The sequence below is a fragment of the Syzygium oleosum genome, unplaced genomic scaffold (assembly GCF_021117445.2).
Source record: "Syzygium oleosum isolate NSW1041296 unplaced genomic scaffold, Sole_v2.1 Sole_v2.07, whole genome shotgun sequence".
Lineage (NCBI taxonomy): Eukaryota > Viridiplantae > Streptophyta > Magnoliopsida > Myrtales > Myrtaceae > Syzygium > Syzygium oleosum.
This window is the reverse complement of record NW_026607491.1, coordinates 6625625-6645248: the sequence shown is the minus strand read 5'-3', so window position 1 is coordinate 6645248 and position 19624 is coordinate 6625625. Positions and strand designations below refer to the sequence as shown.

Genomic DNA, 19624 nt, shown 5'->3' with positions numbered 1-19624 from the left:
AAAATTTAATAATATTTTTTTGAATTTTTTTTCTTTTTTTTTTCTTTTCCCTCTTCCTTCAGCCGCTCGCTGGAGCGGTGACCGGCCGGAGGCCAGAGGCCGGCCACTAGCGAGGCTGGACCTCGCCAGATCCGACGAGGGCGAGCCTCGCCAGTGGCCAGCGTGGCTAGCCCGAGGCCGGCGAGGTCGACCTCGCCGGCCTCTGGTCTCCGGCCGGTCGCCGCTCCAGCGAGCGGCTAAAGGAAGAGGGAAAAGAAAAAAAAAAGAAAAAAAAGAAAAAAATATATTATTAAATTTTGTTCAAGTCAGCGCCGGTCGCCGGCCGGCTAATGTCCACGTCAGCAAAATCCGGCCAAAATGACTGAATTGGCACTATATCAAAAGGTTTAAGACTCAATTGGCACCAAAAATAGGTTTAGGACTAAATTGGCACCACCTCAAAAGGTTTAAGACTTATTCAGCACTTTTCCCTATTTTCCGTTAATCAAATTATTTTCGGAGAACCAAACGGATGAAAGTCCGGAAAATACTTTTGGAAAAAATATTTTCACCAAAACAAATACACCCTTATATATGTAGTTATTGATAGACATTATTGGTTTTAAAGATGATCTCTTATTATCTAGCCATAATTATCACAAAAAGTCACATATCCCAATCCTATAGGCGTAACCACTTATAGCAATCGTGTACTTTTGCCGATCCACTATCGCTATCTTCGAGCTCCAATACTCTATAGCTGACTAGTGGTGAAGGCTTTCGTCGATAATCTCCGCGATACGCGTCGTCGATTTCATTTGCTATCGACGAGCGTGCAGCTGGTCGGTTGCCTTGTTTACTGGACTTTTGTTTTGATCAAGTTTTGTGTTAACAGTTATTATATGGACTTATATCCGATATATAAGTCACAAATCAAGAAACGATCGGATTGGGATCTCATAAAAAAAAATAAACTCGTTTATCAAACATGCATAGCGTCGTTCCTTCACCTATCCGCCGTCCCACCAATCGCACTTTCTTTCTTTCTTTGTTTTTATTTTTATTTTTTAATTTTCTCGTTGAACTTTGTGGGTGGCCTGACAGAGCTATATAGTCAAGGTCAAGGTCAAGGTCAAGCAATAGAGACAGAACATGAGTGTCATGAAACATAGCTCGAAATTTTATGTTTGTTTCACATAACGTAAATATTAAAAAAGTACTTTTAAAAAAAATCATTTACATCATTTAAAATAATTAATTTACGAACGATATTTTTATTATCGACAATAATTTATATCTAAACATCAAGCCCTTAATTAATTCTCTAAATGCAAAAAAAAGAAAGAAAGACATGTAGACAAAAATTGTTCACTGTATGGCTTCATGTCATCGTCATTCAACGAGTCATAGGTCATGATTTATTCGAAAGCACTTTCCTTTCATCGTATATACAAATGTGTATTGCAGTATGTGTAATGCAGTTGATTATTGCGTATCACGTTAGCTGATTTCGTGATGCTTACTCGATATTTTCTCAAGTGAAATCCAGTATGCAATATGAAGGGTTGATCGTGCTTAAAATGATGGGGTGGATTGGGCGAGAAGTTGATCATGCATACTGATCACCAAAGTACCAACTACCATTTCAAAGCAAAGGAAAATTGATCATTGTAGCGCGAAATCGAGCCAATAGATGATGATGAATATCATCGAAATAGATGATGTTCAAATTCAAAGTTTTCACTAGTTAAAAAAAATTGCCATTTCGGTGGGCGACTGAGAATGGCGGGAACATAACTAACTCGCACATTAAGAAATATTATTGGCGTTCGGTTAAGAGGTAATATCACCATAGGAAGGGAGTCGAAGCTCCTATGAAGGCCTCTGCAGTGAGCTTCATGAATGCGTTTCTTATTATAACGTGTTTGTGCCTACACGTCTCGCACTTTCAATTCTCAACGTATCTTCGTCATCTCCAGAAAGAGGGAATACCTTCTGAAAGTTTTACATTCCGGTGATCTCGAGATCTGGATGAGGATCAAGATGAAACTTTTTAAGAATATGCTTAGGTCTAAAGTCCAATCTATACTTAATGTCTAATAATTGCTTATTTAATCACGATCCTGATCACTGTTAACAAAAGTTTCGATCGTTTCAAAATAAGACAAGAGCGACTCCCCAAATAGTTGGACGCTGTCAACAGGAGAGGAGCCCCTGACACTTCTCTCTCTCTCTCTCCTCCCGGCCCCACTTCTGCAGAGCCTTGCCCAATCATAACGGGACAGGTGTACTCTGACAGCTCCTTCGGCCGTGACGCGTGGGACGAATCCGCGTGTCAGCAACAAGACTGGGCGACACAAGATGGTCCATCGAAATGTGACGCACACACGATCCTCGCCCTGTGTGATGTTAGTCGAGTCCGGGCCCCACCTAAATCTCTCTCTCTCTCTCTCCGTGCCTGCGCGTTGTATTTATAGGTGGACAATTCAGTCATCAGGGCTTCACACAATTCAGAGGCGCTTTCTCTGCGAGACTCGTCACCTCCAATTGTTCATTCCTGTCTCCAAGCAAGATGAATTCAGCTGTAATCTCTCTCTCTCTCTCTCTCTCTCTCTCTCTCTCTCTCTCTCTCTCTCTCTCTCTCTCTCTCTCTCTCTCTCTCTCTCTCTCTCTCTCTCTCTCTCTCTCTCTCTCTCTCTCTCTCTCTCTCTCTCTCCGTGATCATGTAAAGCTAGCATGCATGCATGTTCGACTTGAATCTAACTGCAATAGTTTAGTGCTTCGCTCGTAAGCCCGTTAAATAGGTGAATCTGAGTCGAAAATAATTCAATCTAAATTGACTTATTTAATTCATATCGTTTTTAGCGACCTATATTTGACCCGACATAGCCATAGGATACATACCAAGGATGAGTGATTTCATGACTAGCTCGCCGAGTCGGTGAGGGAGCTCCGCTCGAGTTGTGGGCTAGGACTTTTTCCTTTTCTATCAAAATGGGCTAGGACTTCACGTGGCACATGAGCAACAAGGAGAGGGAGTGAGCGCCGTGCTAACGGACAAGAACACCCTGCATGAATGGGTTTGGAGGTCGGGTTATGGACAACGGCATGAAGGTCATGATGAAGTAAGAGTAGTGGATCTTGTTTGGGTGATAGGCGATGCCTAGAATGCCTTTGCTCTCGTGAACCGGTTTGCTTCTAGGCATCAGCGCTACGTTGGCCGGAATACAACCGATAGCTTTCTATTTATACCTCTCTCTATCAAATAAATAAATGTATCATGTCCAGATTGGGTCAGGCTCAAAGCAAAAAAAATCCATCATGACCTATTTAACTCATATGAATTTTTTTTTTGGTCGGAAACTCATATAAATTTAGGGTGTGTTTGTTTCGAGAAAAAATTTCATTTCGAGAAATCATTTTCCAGCTGGTTTTCCCCTTTTTAGGTTAAGGAATTTGTTCCTAGCTGTAACCACGCGTAATCTTTGACCTTAAATGGTTTATCATTTTCAGCAAACCATAAGTGTGAAAGTGCGGAAAATTAATTTGCAGAAAATTCTTTCACTCAAACAAACACGTCGTATTTATATTTGTATTAACATATATTCAACCCGACTCATTATAACCCATAGCCATTCAATTAACTTGTCTCAACTTCTTCACCAGAATCAATTGGCACATGTTTATGGTAAGTTTTGTAAGACTATCACTCCGTTTGTTTCGAAAAAAATGATATATTTAAAAAATATTTTCCTATGATTGATTGCTTGTATCGTTTGAAGTATTGGAAATTTTTTTATTATCAAATATAATTTATATCGAAATATTTTCGTGAACAATACAAATATTTTTTGTTCATTTATTTTTGTAAGTGATATAAGAGATTATTTTCAGAAAATTATTTTCCAAATTCTTCATTTTTCGCAAAACAAACGGAGATTATAATTCAACGAGATTTTATTAGTTAATGAAATTTGGCATTTGCTTTATATTGTGGAAACACGATTTTATTTTCTAAAAAGATCTTAACGTTGCAAGAAAGAAATTGTCTAATTTTCACCACGACGTTGTCTTCTTCGTAGTTAAGAAAAATCGGTTTACCACGATGTTGTCTTCTTAAAATATTTTGAAGAAAGAAGCTTAAAATTATTTTCTTTTGAGCCAATTTCTTAAGGTACATCAGAAAATCAGGGCATTAACGTTGACAAATTATATCAGAAAATCAGCCCCCTAACCTTTCAAAATTAATTTTCCGACAAAAAGAAGAACTCTCAAAAATTAAGTTCACCGCGATATTGCCACCTCCACTTCCTGGTGATCTAGAACAGTTGTGACTCGAGGAGTAATGATGGGGAGTTCAGGTTCTGTGGTTTGTTCTCGTTTGTGGTCGCTATTTCTTTCTTTTATCTTTTTTCGGATTTATTTGGTTTTACGTCGCAGAGTCTCTGTGTGATCGAAAAGAGTGTGCCGGATTGTTTAAAATATTTACATAATAAATCACGTATTTATTTAACAGCTTAAACTTTTAAAACAGTCGGTAGTGGTCTCATAAAATCTCACACGGTATCAGAGCAGGAAGTTCTGAGCGTGAGGGGGAGTGATAGAATACTTGAAACAGTTTAAATTTTTAGAATAGTTGGCAGTGGTCCCCAAAACCTCACGTATTGTTGTGATTGGATTGAACTAATTGAGTGATGTCCATTGATGCATTCGCACTGGGGAGGTGCTGATGAATCATTTGATGGCGGGCTGCTTTAGGTGATTGGATTGAACTAGTTGAGTGATGTCTATTGATGCATTCAAACTGTGGCGTGGAGTGCTGATGAATCGTTTGATGGCGGGCCGCTTTAGGGAGCAGAAATTGTCGAGGCACATTCAATATGTTCGTCAACGACAAAATGGTTGTTGTAGCTTTTACACTAGCAATTAGCAGTAGCACTTGATATTTCTACTCGAATTTCGGCAAATCAGTGTTGAAGAAGCGGGAAATAGGAACTGTGAGCCTCTGTGAGTCGAGCCGCCAACTGGGTCTCCCTTGCTGTCCAGCATTCATGGGACTTAGATTGGATGACAAGCAACGGTAAAACGTGTCATGGGAACATTACTTTTGTAAACGGGGAACATTACTTTTGGCATGCATCGCCTGGCACTGCATGCTCTTTATTTCATCAAGGACTAGGACCAAGAGTTTTGCTTCTCACCTTTATTTATGTCATGCTTATATGTTAATGAGCCATTTATGAACAGGATGCTGCAAGTGGTTCTCCCTCACCGACAGAGAACAGTCTTACTGATCCGGCTTTGGGAAGTATGTTTGGACAGTTACATTTACTTCTGAACCCCAGATGCAGTTCATGAATTTGTGCTGTCCTTGTCTTTTTAAGTGCTTTGAAAAGCCCTTATTAATATTTTTACAGACAAAATATCGGGAGGTAAACATGATGATGTTCACTGCGAGAGTGCACAAGACTTGGATGACCAGAATTATTCGCGTAATCAAACCAACGAGCATGGAATGCGCTCGAATGCGATTCCCTCCAGCGGGGAAAGTAATTCCGCCAGGGGGGCAATTCAAAACCAAATGATGGAAAAGGTTGAATATCAGACATCTATCCTCCCTGTCCCCATGGTGTCACTCATCAAATTTCTTTCCTGCTGTTTGCGTTATCACTATGGACATATAGGGGAGGTCCTGTGGAAAAATAGCTTAATGCCAGGATGATAAAAAGCTTTACATCTCTCATTATCATTTCTTCTATTTTATATTGAAGCAGAAATAAAGAATAGTTGTTTTAGGGGCTTCTACTAACGATATTGCTCTCTCTCTCTCTGTCTCAATATTTGACTTGTTCAGTCATGTATGCATGTGAATAATTTGTTTAACTCATAACTTCTTTCTTGAGACAGGTATTGTTTGAACTTAAATGGAGTTCCAAAGGTAAGGACATCGTGTCTTGTGAAGAGGGAAATATAAAAACAACTGGGCACACTAGTGAACAGGTACGTCTCTCCTAACGGTCAGTCAGTGTATAAGAGTGGACTATGGTTTATATTTCATCTTGAATGGATTGGTTTGAGTATCTTTCTGCAATATTTTGTTGACTGATATAAGACTATTTTTGTGACTAACTGCTTGATATAGTACATGAGCTCACTTCACTGCAGTTATAAACGAAAGCTCATTACCTTTACAGATTACTTTGGAGTGGAAATCTGAGCCACAGACGGTGCTTATTATCACAAAACCAAATTCAGAGACTGTTCAAGAGATCTGTGCGAGGATATAGTCCTGTTCGAAACTAAGAAATCCTTACTTTCACCATTTCAATTTCTTTCTACCTGTTCTAGTCAGTTACTTTAAAAGCAACGTCTGTTTGGATGATGTTCTGCGACTTCTGTTCTGCCTGATTTCTCCTAGAACTGCTGGCTAGGTGTTTCTCTCTCACACTGGTGGTGTTTCACTTTAAAATCACTAAACTATGGCAGGACAAGCATGAATAAATGGGGTTTATGTGATGCACAAGGTTGATAGAAGATTTCTCTGGCTAAACTAATGAAAAGAGGACAAATTCACTTATAATAACAGGATGTTCTGACCAATGATGTTCCGGAGTTGCCTTTGTTATGTCTTATATCAAGTCACACCGTAATACAATTTGTAATCAAGAACCAGTTTTTCTATCGACTCATATCTCGAATTATTGCTGGACTTGTGTTTAGATGAGGCTGTTGTTGCTTAGTGCTTATATTTAGGGACGTCTTCTTTTTTTTTTACTTCAACGATTGCAATTGATTATGGCTGACTCGGTGGCTTCCGTGGCCTATAGTCAGATAATGTTTTGATTTTGGTGTCTTGATGTCCACATGGGGCTTATAGTTTTGTCCAGCTTGATGGTACTTGGATACTTTTTTTCCTTGCGAATTTAGGTATCTTTAGGGTTAATCGCAACAGGTCAAAGTTACAAAAGTGATATTGGCTTTTGGTGCATCACTAAATAAATTAACGACTTCAAATTTTCCTGGCAAAACCAGTGCAACGTTCGGATGATTTTAGCATTTGGGTAAACTCCCACATCTTTAAATACCAGTAATGATAGAGAAATCACGGACTCATGCGCATTCTTTTGATTGTTAAATAGTAATTCCTTCATTTTGTATTGCTAGTTGGTTACACATGCGCAAGAAGAAAATTTACGTGGAGCCAAGGGTGCAAAAGGAGCTTCTCGGTAAAACGTCTTCCTTCGAGTTTGTGAAAACTTGTCAAGATGGTGAGTGTGGGAACATATTACTACTAGTTGATGCAATTAACTCATGATCGCTTATAAAGTGGTCTTTCTCTTTTACGTTTTTGAGGGGATAACTATCTGCCAATTCTCTTTTCTCTGGTGGAAAACTTTTCAGCTAGAATGTTGGTCGCGCGCCGTGCCTAAATTATTGGATATGACAAAGTTGTTCTCTTTTTCGTAACCAACAAAGTTCCACTTGAATGCTTCAAATTTGATCTCTCAAAATCAGCTGCTTCGCACACGTAGTGGGATTAGTGTTACATCATTTGAGACAATTATTCTAATGACTATAGTTGATGCTAAAGAAAATATTAGAAGTCTTTAACTTCGTAGGCTTTTCAAATTGGTTTCTCATGTCAATTACGATCTTATCATGCTGCCATTGTTGCCGACTTGTTCTCTTTGATTTTGTTTCAGACCGTGAGATTCCATACTTGCACAAGAAAGTTGACCTTCTGATCACTCTTGGTGGGGATGGAACTGTCCTTTGGGTAATGCATTCATCATTTACCGTAGAATCAGTGATGAGTATTTTTTTCTGCTATTTTTTCATGGTAGGTTTCTGAGAGTAGCATCATAGCCAGGCCTGAGTGTGATAACCCTTCGTCTTTACTTTCTTATCCTGAAATCGAAAAGGGAAACATGGAGTCCTTTTTCCGCCTCTGAAATGCAAAAGAATTGAAGCAATTGTTGATGAACGGCATCCATTTACCACTAGAAAGTTTCTGACGATTTTATAGAATCCAAAAATGAAAATGTTGTTCATCTACTTTGTAAAACGGTAATCATTCACAATTTTCAAAAAACTCTAAGCTCTTTCTTTCCCTCCAAATCAATCAACAAATTGCAACAGCGATAAAATCGTATCCCTTGTATCAAAATTACATTGTGGTTTGAATGTTTATGTATTATATAGCATTTTGGAGCAAAGTCCATTACATCAATTCTTCGGGGTGGCATGCCCAACATATGAAAGCCTCCTCTTCATCTCCTTTTTTTTTTATTATATCAATTTGAATATAGCTTGTGTGTGTATATAGATTATATATGTATTTATTTGGCTACAACGTATTAAGTGTAGCCCCAAAAAGCTGGATTATTAATTTAGAACTTCTCCAAAAGTTATGTCCACTCTCATCATTGAATAAGCTAACAGAGTGTTAGTATTTCCCCGTTGCCCTAAGAAAGGAAAGCTTATCCTAAAAAGCAATTCAGCTACCATAGCAACTTGAATGACCGGGGAAGAAAAAGCAACTTTAAGCAACACGGCTCCGTGAATCTATATAGATTATTGGCCTAAGTTTAAGTATCCTCTTTATTGGCGCTAAGAGTTGTGTATGCCTTCACTTTACATACTCCTTAAAAGCAATCTACCGCCGGTCTTGAATTGGCGCTTCGAAAGGTGCTGAGCGTTTAACCCTGGGGAGAATTGACTAGAATAAACAATGGGAAACCCTGAGAAGCTGCGAATGGCATCCATTCAATTTGGACATTCTCGGTGTTTTATCATTCATCTTCCCATATGATTGACAAATTGTATGTTGTTGTTGCTATTTGACGCGGGGATCTCAAGGTGTGATCGCCTCCTTGAAACTTGAGACCGTGAATGATCATCTATTAGTTCCATTTTTCGTTTGTCTGACTATATGAACATATGCTTCCATGGTGAAATTGTACTCAGTTGTACTTCTGATTTTCCCATTGAATCTTCGTTTGAATCTCGATTACCGATTGGAGAGCTTATTCATTTTGCAAGCAGCATCACTGTTCCAAGGACCGGTGCCCCCTGTTGTCTCCTTTAATATGGGGTCCTTGGGCTTTATGGCCCCTTTCCGTATCCTTTTGCTTTTCGAAAGTTATATGATATCCTTTTGGCATGAGACGAAGCAAGCATGTGGAATGCACATATGCCATCAACTTACTTGAAAACTCTCTCATTGGTAAAAAACTTGAAAAAGTGATCCTCAACAAAGCTCAGGCAGGGATGGCTACAAGAAACAGCTTGAATCGATTCTTCAAGGTCCCATCAAGATAACATTACGGCATCGGTTGCAGTGTCAAATTGTCAGGGATTGGGCTGAAAATGAAAACGCGACAGCAAAACAGATATTCGTTTTGAATGAAGTCACAATTGATCGGGGGCAGTCACCCTACCTCACACGTTTGAATTGTTATTGTGACCGCGAATATGTCACTTTCGTACAAGGGGATGGGCTAATATTGTCAACTACATCTGGCAGCACTGCCTATTCCTTAGCAGATGGAGGATCAATGGTCCATCCACAGGTATCATAAACCTCTCTTAGTATATTCAATATCATTCGTCGAACTGTCTTATATTTTATAGGCACTTGTCTTCCAAGCCTCAGAGCTGTAGACTGCGGAATCCGAAGACCCCGAGAAAAATGGAAAGAAATTTGATTCTAGATGGTCATGAGTTAATTGCATATTAATCACAAGCTATCTACATATTAAGTACAAGCATCATCAATCAGGAAAACATTTTTTTTTATTTTTAAATCTGGTAAGTCCGCACTATTGACTTTGCTGTGTCAATTTGCAGGTTCCCGGCATAGCATTGACGCCAATATGTCCTCATTCCTTATCCTTTAGGCCTCTGATTTTACCCGAGCACGTTGCTATTGGGGTGGAAGTGTCTGACACTGGCACCCCCAAAAGTCCCAACCCCCAAAGTCTCAGCCCCCGAACTCCCAGCCGCCGAAGTTCCGCATGGGTATCATTCGACGGCAAGAACAGGAAAGAGTTGAAAGCCAGGAACAAGCTCATCTGTAGCATGGCTCCATGGCCCGTCCCTACTGTTTGTCTGAATGATTCCACCAGGGACTTCTTGTGCAGCATCCTGGAAGTTCTCAATTGGAATCAGAGAAAGACTCAGTCATCTGATGGTCTGCCACCACCGGGAGCATTGTTTCCCCCCCCCCACTGTATGATGTTTAGGTGTTTATGCCAACAAAATCCAGCTATGTTAGTTAAATAACAAAGTGATTCCTGTGAAAGGAAACATCTGCTGGTTTGCACTTATAGATTGTCTAAAGCTGTTGTGACAGTACTCTTAACTCAGGAGTTGTCGCCTGAAGTGAAGAGGAGCGCCTTCACAGCGGCAAAGATGTTTAAAATAGTGAAGTAGTAAGCGTGCCTGTGGCATATCTTTCGTAACGTTTGAGAGCTGTTGGGATCAGAGAAAGTTCGAGAATTTAAGCGCGCGTGATTCGATAGAATCGAAGACTTAAATCACCCTTTTTCCAATTGTCTTGCTAGTTCATTACATGCTTCTTTGGGAGGTTATGGAAGCGAGGGAATTGCACCGTTTTACACTTCACGGATAAAAAAAGATGCGTGATTTGAAGGATCGAAACAATTCGAGACCACAAATTATTATGTTTACCATGCTACGAGTTACTGATATAGCGTACAACGTTCTGACGAACAAATTCTAGCGAATGAAGTGTTCGAGAACCACCAGAATGATTTGATAAATCGAAAGCCCCAATCATATTGAGTTTTCTATTTTGGTGTTCTCTTTTTCCTAGGCTGAATGAAGGGGAAGTTTTTCCGATGGGTTAAAAGTTAGAGATATGTTCATAAGAAGTATTAAAACTTATCATAAAAATGCAATTAAATCCTAAAATTTGAAAAAAAATGTAATCAAATCCTAAAACTTGTCAAATTGATTCAATCGAGTCTTAAAATTAACACCGTCCAATTTGTCTAAGGAAAAATGCTGATATGACTTTTTTTTTTATTGTTTTTTCTATCCAATGTAGCGATGACGTGACTTTTTTATTATTATTATTTTAATATTAATTTTACTTAAATTGAATTAAAAAAATAAGCTAGAAAAAAAATGGAGGAGGACAGGTGGGGAGGGAGGGCTTGCCCTCCCCGGCGCCGCCGCCCCACCATTGCCGGGAGGGGCCGGCAAGGGCGGGGGTACAGCAGGCGAGGGCCTGCATCTCCTCACCCAGACTCAGGGAAATTTGACAAACCAAGACCACCCCATTAAATCAAGAAATCGAAAAGAGTTCGATTGAGTTCTGTCTGCTTAATGATTCGTTCACCCGATGGAACGCTAGAAATCTAATCACTCAGGGAAATTGTCCAACCAGGACCACCCCAGTAAACCTATAAAATCGCAATCTAGAAATTCATAGTCGCCCATTTTAATTGTTTCTTGTACATCCATGGCCAAGATTTACCTGAAGAAATAATGCAATTGCAACCTGGAAATTCTTCTAGGAATTGTGGCAGCTAAAAAGAATCTAAAGGAAGAATCGAACCACCATGAACTTGATGATTAACAGGAATCCGACGAGACGAGACTGACCATTGCTCATAATAGACTGAGCGCGTACAATCATCAGTATCAAGTAAAACTCCCTCCTCTGGATCAATTCAGTAAACTACAACTTACAACTTCAGTAACGCTGAAATCATAAATTTTAGTACCTTGTGAGTCTATTGTCAACCGGCCACAGCTAAATAACCAGAGCGACAGGGAGCAGCAACCTTTTGTGCTCAAGGGGATTCTGTTCAATTCAGGATTGGAAATCTGCGATTCCAAAAAATCAGTTCATATATATACCGGAAAAACCAGAATCTCAGGAACCGACAACCTCCAGCTTCAGAGGAAACAATCAAAACGGGTGCCAATCAAAGAGGCAAACGGCTATTCTGACCAATGGAACAACATAATCAAAGAAATCCTGTCCGTTTTCTTGACTTTGTGGCTACTGGATGCCAATAAATCTAGCATAATCTACCCACCTGTCAAAACATAACGATGTTATTGTTAGACCGGACGATAGAGACGAGCATGTAAAGTAGAGTCAGTTAAGAGTTATGGCAGCATTAAATTCTCACAATAATGATCCCAAGAATGTGTTGCCAGTCCGGACTGCAAAGCAGAGTGCACTCAACATAACCTTGTGCTGGTGCAACATGGGCTCCAAAAGCCGCTGTTCAATAACACCAGCCAGCACTTGGTACCTGCAGGTTGACAATACATGGTGAACAAACAAATAACTATCTCAATTTACTCAAGAAAGGATGGGCTGATATTTCGTTTTACAGTTCATGGAAGGAAGAATGAGTACCTAAAAGCTCATGTTTTTTTTAATTAATTATTCGAATCGAGGGTAAATCAACAAAATACACCCGAAATGCACAAACTCTATGACTGAGAGCCACCATACGCTCCCCAAAAGATACAAATCACAAGAAAGTCCAGAGAAAGGTGCTTTTGGCCCTCAGGAAAATTAAATGCAAAAAATCTGAGATTCATTCTTCAAGACATTAAAGATAAAAAGCACTATCATTAATAATGGACCTCTCACTATTTGTCAAAAGTGCAAGCACTGCGCACACACTGTTAGAAATTTCTGCATTTTATTCGTGTATGCATACTATGAACCGCGAATATCATGCAAAATAGCATTTTTAAAGTGGGTTGAAGTCACGCTACTGAGGCCCGACTTGTGTCAGTTGCAATGCACTGAGAATAAAAGAGTCAGCGAGAACTAGTCATTCTTGTCCAAGAACAAAACTGTGCAAGCACAACTTATTGACAGCATCCAGCTACTATTCAAAGACAAGGTGCAGTCGAACTATGAAAAGCATTTACAGCCATATTGCAGGAAGGATAACTCAACCTCAAATACAGGAAGGATAACTCAACCTCAAATAACCTATGGCTACATTTCTTCATCTAAGAACCAAGAACACGACAGAGAGCCACACTTGCCAATGCATTTTATACTAAATGCAGGACCATACCTGAGGTTACTAGAAACAGCCATGTATACACCATACGCAGCACTCGTCGACAGTATAGGCACATTTTCTATTTCATCTGCTGCAGACTTATCAACAGCCTTCCTGGCGTTAATTAGCGCATTTGTCACCGCTGTGCCAACCTAGAGAGAAAAATTGATACCAGACATTTTAGGTATGCCCTATTTTTAAATCAATAATCAAGTGATCAAGCCCTTCAAGTAAGACAGTGACTACAGAATTGCCCATTAGAGACATGACAAAATATTCAGCAACATAGATCAATATCAGGATATAACACAGGCAGTACGTATTGGTCCTTTCAACTAGGGAAAAGACGCAGAAATTCCTTGACATTGACAATTTGATTTAAGCAGAATCAAAAAATTGGGATGGTCTTAGAAAAGAGTCAGTGAGACATCAGTTGATCATGCTAAACTCACAATCCCACTCATGTCTGCGTATAATTTATCTGTAACTGTCACAGAAAACTCCTCGCTCTCTCAGAATCAAATGCATCATTTGTATTCTGCTAGGAACAAATGAAGGACTTCAGGAGGGGGTTTGTGTATTGACAAAGAAGAATTAACAATCAATGGATAAAATAACCTTGCACATAAGATTAGCAATTCATACAACCTAAATCTCCTCGTGCATATAGGGACTTTTTGAAAGAGTACTATACAATGAAGATTACATATAGCTAGCTATATGCAACTAGGGCTCCACAAATATATGTGGTAAAAATGACAATAAAAAAGAAAAAGAAAACTCACCAGCGAAGAAGCAGTGCCAACAGCAAAAAGCTTTGCGCCATTACGCTACAAGACACAACCAGATAGTATAAAGCTATACTTCTTTGATTGCTCAAATATCATAAAACCAATGATAACTGATAACTCACCACTATAGCACCTAATCTCTGCAGCATTGAATATGATGTTCCAGAGAGAGCAACCTGCACACAGATGGAAAATTAAGTACCAGTATGACAATCATGCTGTTAAAAATGCTTTGAGAATATACTAAAAACAGAATGCCTGAGGCTGAAAAGAAACCTGAAACGCGTTGTCAGGGCAATTATGGAAGAATTTAGTAATGGGCCCCGCACCGATTGCAAGTGCCGGTCTCAGAGACACAGTTGGAGCTGGGAGATAAACAAGCATGAAGTCTGCAATAATAGCCATCACCTAAGAGGAAAACAAAACAAACAGATGAACACAAAACCTTCCTTAAAATAGTTGATACAATAACTGCTTGTGAGCTTAGCACCTAAATGCCAATCTAATTACTCAGCTTGTCTGACCATCAAGAGGTATTACACCACCCTTTTCACGTGTACTTAATGTAAATCCGAAACCATAGATATTACTTCTAGAGTCTAGACAAACTCTGGTGGTGCCTGCCACTTATTTGGAGATACCCCGTTAATAAGCTTGGAAAAAAAAAGGATCTGCCAGGAGGTCCATAAAATACCAGCTTCGATGTTGGCCAAAGGCTCTCCAATTATTGTGATATAGATATACAGCATCTGATTCACTTGATCAAAACTTCATAAGCAACTGATACCATGCAGATGAATCTGTTAATTCAACAGAAATGCCAACCATGATCCAACTACTTATGCAAGCAACCTTTTGTGAAGAATTTTTGTATACTCCTTTGTTAATCTGCAAAGCTGGATTCTAATTACCTCCATGTTAGTTAAACCTGATTGCGTATTTTCAGCAAGATGTCAGCAGATAACGAGTACCAAAAAATGCTGAATGCTACAATATCGTCTTGACCAGACTAGATCATTCTTGCGAACAGAATATCAGATTGCAGAGACCGCAAAAGTAATCTATTATTCAGGTGATAGTCCTTAATTTCAAAGAAGAAAGCCACAAATACCACATCTGCAAAAACAATTTCCAGCTCGTTGAAAAAGTTCTCTCTGCGTCGTTCATACTCAGCAGCAGTCTACAAAATAAACAATTTAAAAAGTCATTGTTTGATCCAGTAAGTGACTAAATTTATGGAACATCAGATTTGAAAAACATAATGAAGAGGATATAGCACAACAAATAAAAAACTATAGAAAGTCAAGCAAAAGAGAAGCCACGAAAATCGATAGGAATATGTCGACACACTAAAACCAACTATTATTAAGGAATGCAAAACAATTTGCTTGCAGACATGATGAGAACTACTGATTGACATTTACACGTCACAGTTTCTGCAGGATCTGAGTCATCAGTCAGCTGTGATGCTGATCCAGCATTGTGAGGACTGTGATTAGACTGTACAGTATTACCTCATGAGGTAACAAACTAAAACACAATACAAGAGCGAACACATTAAGGCTAGCAAAACTTCTGAATTTCAACAAATGAAACTTACAATACTAACATTCTGTACCTTCTCATGATCTCGACGAATTGGTTCTAGAAAAATAATTGGGAACTACACTACCACAGGCATGTTCTAAGAAACATGGCCAGATACATAGATCCCACTCAACAAGTCCAATAACGTAATGTGCTAACTAATACAGCTTGAAAAAGACTAACTTAGTTTCCAAGTTTTTTTTACCACATAACCTACTGCCAGACACTTGGGGTCAAAACACCTAAAGTGGGTGTTGAATTTTGGCACTGCGTTGGGCTATAAGAGTTTCCAAGTTTACTAATCCCAATAAATAGCAAGAAAGAAAATGAAAGTATTTGGGAATAACCTCAAAATCACGCGAGTCACACAAGAAATGATAATGGAGGATTTTTTAAAGACTCAAACCAATTCACTATTTCAATGTTGATTAGAATGTCATTCTTACGATGGGAATCTTAAGTGTGTCTAAAGTCTTCCCATACACTTTCTCAGTTTTCCCATTGGTAGCCATATAGAGAAAATCAACCACTGTGGACTGAAGACACTTTTCACGACCAAGAACGCAATAGCCAACCAGAATCTAGAATGCATTCGTTTCTCCTTCTTCAAGTTATTTAGCATTCTTAGCATATTTATTCTGATGTCACCCACAACAAACTCATTAGCTTGTAGCTCTTGCTAGGCCAAGCCAATTGTTCCATTTCTTGTGACCGGTCCATGAGGCAGCATCAATTGAAAGACCACTATGTCTTTCCTTTATCACACATTATCCTCCATATCGACCACCTTAAATTTACATATGAGTAACGTTTCTCCTACCCACTATCGATCCAATTCCACTGTAACATTGTCACGATTAATCCACTAGTAACTGGTAAGGCTAGGCCCTTCCAAAAATAAGATAACATCTGCGATGGAATATTATCCAACATATCAGACAACAATTTTTGTCAAATACCTTACCCGACATGAAGATCATAACAGCAAAGATCAATTTGATCCAAGTTGGAGTCCTGATTGTTCACTCCATGCCTGTTGATAACGCAAAGTATCATAGTTACAACTAAAGTTCATATCTCTAGAGTCTAACCTCCCAAAGTTGTGGTCACAATATATCGCCATCATCACGAGCAAAATATCCTAGGGAGAACCAAATATTACTGCTTAGCAGAGCTCTGTGATGGAAATGTCATGCCACCTGAGTAATTTAGAACAATTCACTTCTCCCACTGATAATCACAGCGAAATCTGTACCCAAACTTCCCCAAATCGCTCTAAGTTTCCGTATACCTAATTTTAGACCACATGTTGACTTCAAAATCAACAATTCTCTTCTACACGCATTATCCAGCTCTCAGCAGGACTGCCCTGAACATTTCTTGGCATACATTTGACAGAAAAGGCAGTAACATAATGCAGATCCACGAATGAAACGTCAACAATACAAAATAATCGCCGGCAACAACCAAATCAGCAGAAAAACTAACCGCAATCAGTTTTGCATAAAGCTACCAGATCAGCAGAAAGGAGCCACGATCAAAACAAAATGCAGCAATCATTCAAAGGAGGAACCGAGAGATCAAAGACATACCTTGGTGAAGATCCCCACTCCGCACTCCATGGCGACCTTCGCGAGGAAGAGATCGTCGGCGAGAAGCCTCTCCTTGAAACCTCCAAACTGCATCAACCAACGGAAGAACGGCGACCTCTCGAGCTCGAAGAACCTCGACACGACCGAACCCGGGATCCTCCCGGCCTCGACCGCAGCCGCCAGGTCCTTCGGCAAGCTCTCCAGCTGCCGCCCGGCCTCCGCCAGGACCATGAGCGCCTCCTTCCTGTTCCTGTCCCCGGCGCTGCCGCCGCCGCCGTCGCCCCCGCCGCCGTCGCCGCCTCCGCCGGAGCTCCCGCCGCCATTGATGGAGTCGCCGCCGCCGGGGAGGGAGAAGGCGATCGAGGAGAGGAGGAGGTGGCGGCGGCGGCGGCGGCCGCCGTGGAGGGCGCGAGAGGAGGAGAGGACGGGAGCGGCCTTGGCGGCGGGGAGGCGGAGGAGGGGCGGCGGCGGGGGGGAGGAGCGGAGGCGGGGGAGGCGGGGGGAGGGGTAGGGGTTGAAGCAGGCGGCGATCGCCATCTTTCTCTCCTCCTTTCGGGTTTGCACCGATCGCGTCGACAGACTCTTTTCTCTTTCTCTCTCTCTTTCTCTCTTCAGTCTCTCTCGCGTGTTTGGTGACGTCGATTTGTGTGGTCAACCTAACTCTTCAACGAAGGCCGGCGTGGGGGGTTGGTGGAGGAGAAGAGGTTCGCCCACGTTGGGGGGTGGTACATCGGAGTGGTTACCATTCCCAAAAAAAAAAAAAAATTTACTATTGGCGAAATCGAGGTATATTTCTAACTCGAGCTCGACTTGGGATATGACGAGACTCGATGTTCAACTCGGTGCTGAATTCTCGAGTTCGAACTTCATTCGATCGAATCTTTAAAGAGGGCTGTAAAACCGATCGAATTAGATTCATTTCAACTGAAGTATGTGACATCGTTTGTTCGAATTGAGCCTGAATTCGAAGGCAGAAAATATGCTAAAAGGTTAAAAAATGGCGTGTTCTATGTTTATATGGGTACTTGCACACTCAAGTCAAACTCAAGAAATGTCGAATAGAGTACAAATAAAGTTAAAAAAAAATGGGGTATTATATATTTATAACTGTTAGTCAAGTACAAATAGGTCACAGGTACCTTGACTTTGCTTACACTGTATCTTCTACTTCCTAATTCCTTAAAAGAATTCTAACTTTAGGTTCAATTTCAATTTTGCTCCGAATGTTTTTTTGGTCTGAAAAGAAAATCTCCAACTTTCACACTTATCTTAAATCTGCCCACGCGTCCAAAAATTGCCGTTGAATTTTTTCAAACTTATCGACGTCAAGGCTAGTTAGATCTTCATTATCGGAACACATATCTTCATCACCACCTTTAAAACAATAACATCTTATGTTGATAATCTTACGGAAACTAGTGGCGATCTTTTGACGAGTGGGTAGAATTTGGTATCAGAGCGAAAGTTGGAGGTGTATCTTTTTTTGAAAATAAAAAAAGTTCGGGCAAAATTGAGATCGTACCTAAAATTAAGGATCATTTTTTTTATGGAATTAAGCTTTTTTTCTTATCACCGAGGTGTTCGCCCCCATGTTCAAGCTACGAGCTTATTTCGATGAAGTGATTCGTTTTTCTTTTTTTTTCGTCGTGAATCAAGTAGCTAGGCTATTGATTCCTTTGAGGTGTGGCTCACTTGTCTCTTTTGCTATTGCAAGAACGGGAAAACTGCATTTGGTTTGGCTAATCTACAGCACGTGACCTTGATTTGGAACCTTTTGATCGTGACCTACACGACGCTCATCATGATTTCTAGCATCAGGTTCAGATTAGGGTAGATTAAATTAATCTTATGGAAAGAATGGCTAATTTAACTCATTTTAGGAATAAATTACTTATCGTAGGATGAGGAAGGTATAATATAAAGGGGAAAAAGTAGCAAAAAATCCGAAAATATGCCCATTGTAATGTATTTACCTTGAATTTTTTTCTTGTGATGTCAAAAATCATAAATCATACCCACTGTGACACATTTTTATCATAAACTTTTTATCGTGACATAAAAAATCAAAACTTATACCTAATGCGACACATTTACCCTATCGTTAAGATCCCGTTAGATAATCTTTCGATCAAAATAGCGTCCTTTTTTTTTTCATTTAAACCACATGAGCTCCATATCGGCACTGTTTCATTTCTGGAGTCCATGTAAGCAGATTTTTAGCCGTTTTCATTGACAAAACTTTAATGGAGGGTAAACTTGTCACGCAGATACAAATTTTAAATTAAATGTGTCACGGTGACAATAATTTAGGGTTTTTGGTGACTTTTGCCCTGATTTAAAAGTAAACGATATATGGAATATGCACGCAATGTTATGCTTTGCCTTTTTGCCTTTTTTTTTTTTGGGGGTGGGGCGAAGTTGCAAAATGGAAATGGCATCGATTGTCAAGTTTCGCGATGGGCGGAGGACCGATGAGCAAAAAGGCCAGTGGAGCTGATTCGGGTGAGACTCACGTTGGGATCTTGTTTGACTTCGCTTTCTACTCCCGAACAGCTGGGAAGTCAAAAAGTCAAACCCGACAGCAGGTGGGCTGTGGGGCCCCCAGGTT

The 19624-nt window shown here is 40.0% G+C and overlaps 1 protein-coding gene across 1 annotated transcript; it reads right to left on the bottom strand.

Moving 5' to 3' along the window:
* Positions 1 to 11546: 11546 nt before the first annotated feature.
* On the bottom strand, positions 11547 to 17586 carry LOC115678101 (protein RETICULATA-RELATED 4, chloroplastic-like). Its single transcript, XM_030601408.2, has 8 exons — positions 17017 to 17586; positions 14949 to 15017; positions 14114 to 14245; positions 13960 to 14013; positions 13832 to 13876; positions 13059 to 13198; positions 12147 to 12272; positions 11547 to 12050 (listed from the first exon to the last, which is right to left on the bottom strand). Exons 1-8 carry the CDS (start codon positions 17551 to 17553, stop codon positions 12014 to 12016), a joined length of 1140 nt encoding a protein of 379 aa, XP_030457268.2. The 5' UTR covers positions 17554 to 17586; the 3' UTR covers positions 11547 to 12013.
* Positions 17587 to 19624: the final 2038 nt, after the last annotated feature.